This window comes from Triticum dicoccoides, chromosome 2B (assembly GCF_002162155.2).
Source record: "Triticum dicoccoides isolate Atlit2015 ecotype Zavitan chromosome 2B, WEW_v2.0, whole genome shotgun sequence".
Lineage (NCBI taxonomy): Eukaryota > Viridiplantae > Streptophyta > Magnoliopsida > Poales > Poaceae > Triticum > Triticum dicoccoides.
Window position 1 is genome coordinate 712,018,597 of NC_041383.1, and position 3,968 is coordinate 712,022,564.

A 3,968-nucleotide genomic window follows, 5' to 3' on the forward strand; every position below is an offset into this window, starting at 1 on the left:
GACGAAAAACGGGCTTCTGGGGGCGCGACTGGGGCCTTTTTTTGGCGCCGGCGCGGCAAAATCGTCTGGAGAGGACCTGTTGGGGGCGCGGCTGGAGATGCCCTAACCCAGCCAGTGGTGGGGAGCAAGAGAACTTGTAAGACATGCCTAAAAAGGGAAGGGAAAGAAATGAAGGATTTTCTCCGGTCGGGATCGAATCGAAACGGGAAAGAATTGTCTCGCGCGCGACCCCACCATATCCGCTCCACCCAGCTTTGGGAGGCCGACATCGTGAGAAAGCTGCACCAGTCAGCCGCGCCCACACCCGCGGCTAAACCACCGCCAAGCGAACCGGCAGCCGGCAGACGCCCCCACCCACCCAGCACGAGACAGCCGAGAGCACCGTGCGACGAGCCGACAACATGGGCGACGTGGCCGTGGCAGCGGGCGGGCTCTCCTCCCCGCCGACCCCTCCGCCGCCAGAACTGAGCATGGTGGCGCACGCCGTGGAGCGGCTCGTGGCGCGAAACGACGCGCTGCTGCTGCTGGACGCGGAGCAGGGCGGCGCCGAGGGGATCACCGGGATGGCGGCGTTCGAGGGCACGGGGCCGCCGCGGATCGGCGTGGCGCAGTACCTGGAGCGGGTGCATCGCTACGCGGCGCTGGAGCCCGAGTGCTACGTGGTGTCCTATGCGTACGTCGACCGGGCCGCGCACCGCCGCCCGGCGGCCGCCGTTGCGTCCAAGAACGTGCACCGGCTGCTCCTCGCCTGCCTCCTCGTCGCCTCCAAGGTCCTCGACGACTTGTAAGTTTTCTTTCTCTTCTTCCTTCCATGCTACTCGACGACCAAAGCAAGAACAGAGTAGGAATTCTATCACCATTGCTGTCAAACTAGACAAGAACAGCCAAAGAAGCATAACCATCACGTACTAATGATGTACTACTAGCTACTAAGATAGTGCCGTACGACCGAGGGGCAGAGCTAGGGATCCAGACCAACCATGACCACAACAAACTTTGGAGAAACATTGCCACAGCTAGTTTTGGAAAAACATGGCCACGATAAATAGATCAAAATCTAGAGACGGCAATGGAGAATACTAGTGGTACTTTGTATGGCAGTGAGACACTTTCATTCAAGTGGAAGAAAGGGAAAGGGCGTGTACGATTTTGCCTGTGCTCGATCAGTTAATCCTTGTCACATCAGTCGGTTAGGTGTTACCACACACTCAAGAATAACGTCTGGTAGGTGTAGTACGTACACTGCCTATGTGTGTAGCGCTCCATGCATGATCCATCCGTATTTAATTATGTCGTCGTCAAACAAAAGTTTAGACTTTTCAAAGTACAGTACATGACAGGTACCTGCATACATAAAGAACGTCTTGATCAGATAGATCGCGGAGATATACGGCGTGATTGTTGCGACGTTGATCAGGATGAATTACATTTTGCTCGGCGTTTTTTTACATACGCATGTTCCATGGTGAAAATCAATAAGTGTAAGTAAACCGATTAGCTGAACCCTGTGTTGGATGTTGACACGCGTGCAGCCACCACGACAACGCCTTCTTCGCGCGCGTGGGCGGCGTGAGCAACGCGGAGATGAACAAGCTGGAGCTGGAGCTCCTCGGCGTGCTCGACTTCGAGGTCATGCTCAGCCGCCGCCTCTACGACCTCTACCGCGCGCACCTCCACAAGCAGCAGGCCGACGACCGCCACGACACGTCCAACAAGCCGGATCAAGAGCCCTCAAGGGTCGACGGCGACGAGGAGGACCACGATGATGACCGGATCACGCGGCTGCCTGAAGGCGTCTTGCGGTACGACTGGAGCCAGCAGGCGCCGGCGGCGAACGGCGGGCGGCGGCACTCGTCGTCGCAGGCACCGTCGCGGTACTCCTAGCTAGCTTCTGGGCTAGGCCACGTACAGCGATCGATGTGCACATTAACTAACTGTGTACGTACTGCTCGGATTCGATGTGTATGGACGTTGAATGGAATGCACTAAGACTGGAGTTAAATCCGGTACCGTGTTTTCAGAGTCCCCGGTGTTTTTTTTTTTGGATAGAAAAGGGTTTTATTCCTCGATAATAGTGTTACAGTCAGCTAAAATAAGACTAGAGATACTGCCTGAAACTTGGGGCAACCAACATGCGGTGCTACCTGCAAAACGACCAATATTAGCTAGAACTAGAGACTCGCGCGTTAGTTCTTCACTCGTGAAATTAACCTTTCTATATTTATAGATTATTATGGTCAGTTGTTTTGTTTTGATTTTATCTGTGTTGGCTTTGTGTTTTAATTTTTCATTGGTGGTGTTGTTTTATTCGTATATCGTGTTGGGTTGGTGTTGGAGTATTTTTTTCAAAAGAAGAGAGAAGTTATTTTATGCGTATTTGTGAAATCTTTACACATTTTGGCCTTGGTGTCAGCCCGTTGGTGATTGTTTGAGCATCTTGGGAGATCTTATTTCATGTTAAACCCATGGAATTGCTACAGTCACGCTCACATGGGCCAGTACACGAAGTTCTTGCTCGCTCAGCTTGGCTTCCTGCACCTTTCGCTCGTTTAATTTTTTCCCTCACCCCACTGCTAGGTTAGAAAAAATCGCCTATCTTTTTTCATTTGAAAAGGTTAGTTAAATTAAATGATGTTTAAAGAACTTTAAAAATATTATACTTTTAAAAACCATGAATTTTATAAACATTCATGAATTTAAAATATATTCATGGCTTAAAAAATGTTCACAAAATAAAAAGTTTTCAAATTTAAAAAATGTTCACAAGTTTAAATGACCGTGACTTTAAAAATATGAACACAAATTTAATCAATACTAATGAATTTGAATATTTTAAAAATATTTTTATGTTTTTTAAAATAGATACATTTTAATAAATGCTCATGAATTAAAACATGAAGAAAAACTAATAAAAGAGAAGAAGAAATAAAACTAAATAACACACTTACGCGTGGGGCCTTAGTGACCCCCACAACCATCAAAGCACCAGAGCGCTTCAATTTAAGGGAGCTTAGTATCTTTATAGATATGAGCAACACTGTTTTGATGACGTTCAATCTTTTGCGAAATAAAACCACACGGTTCCGGAAATTTCTTAATTTCCCTCATAAGGTTTTCATAGGCAGATCTGTGAAGTGAGTCATCCGTCAACGCCGCCACCACGACTATCAGCTGAATCATAAGAGAAAGATCAGATCTTTGCAAGCTGAAAGATACTCCTTCCAAGATGACGCTGATTTCAGACTCAAGGGCATCTTTGCAATGAAAAAAATAGCGATGTGCAGGGAAGATAACAACTCCCTCTGAATCTCTTAATATCATGTGCGATCCCGCCAACCCGGTCTCTTTGACAAAAGAGCCATCCACTGATAAGGCCACCTAGCCCGGTGTTGGCTTTGGAGAGGATCGACGCCATGCTGGTTTCGACTTACCCCTTTACCTTGGGTTGGTGGTTTAGCTGTGGTTTTTTCTTTTGTTCGGGACAAGAATCCATTGTCAAGTTGCTTCGGCTACCACGCCCACAACTTCTCATGTATATGTATGTGCTATCTGTTGTACCTTCTCTGTACTCGCTCTACTCTTTGGTTGGAAATATGCCCTAGAGGCAATAATATTGTATTATTATATTTTCATATTCATAACAAAGGAAAACCCGCCAGAGTTCAAGAGAAGGAAGCCTGTGATGATGGTGATGGAGGGGATGAAGAGGAAACCAATGAGCAAGAGTTTCAGAAGGCCACTGATGCCCTGTGCATTGATGGGGGTGCATCCCTGCACACCTCTCATCGCCAACTCAAACGGTGGGCGTGTGAGGTCAATGTCGTGGAACCAGCACCAGAGGCCCAGAAACCACTCAAATGGTCACGCACGCCCATCATCTTTGACAAAGAGGATCATCCTGACCGTACCACTGCGGTAGGGTGTTTGCCATTGTTGGTCGCTCTGACAATTCGCAACCTCAAGGTCAC

The 3,968-nt window shown here is 48.4% G+C and overlaps 1 protein-coding gene across 1 annotated transcript; it reads left to right on the forward strand.

Annotated features, from left to right (window-relative positions):
* The first annotated feature begins 316 nt into the window (after window positions 1-316).
* On the forward strand, window positions 317-2,022 carry LOC119365792 (cyclin-P1-1-like). The gene is made up of 2 exons (XM_037631434.1): window positions 317-784; window positions 1,533-2,022. The coding sequence occupies exons 1-2, from the start codon at window positions 402-404 to the stop codon at window positions 1,882-1,884; spliced, it is 735 nt and encodes a 244-aa protein (XP_037487331.1). The 5' UTR covers window positions 317-401; the 3' UTR covers window positions 1,885-2,022.
* Window positions 2,023-3,968: the final 1,946 nt, after the last annotated feature.

Excerpts from the sequence above, each read along its gene's own strand:
- LOC119365792 (XM_037631434.1), top strand. The coding sequence starts at position 402 with ATGGGCGACGTGGCCGTGGCAGCGGGCGGGCTCTCCTCCCCGCCGACC. Across the intron at positions 785-1,532 it reads TCCAAGGTCCTCGACGACTT|CCACCACGACAACGCCTTCT; the intron begins GTAAGTTTTCTT and ends ACACGCGTGCAG.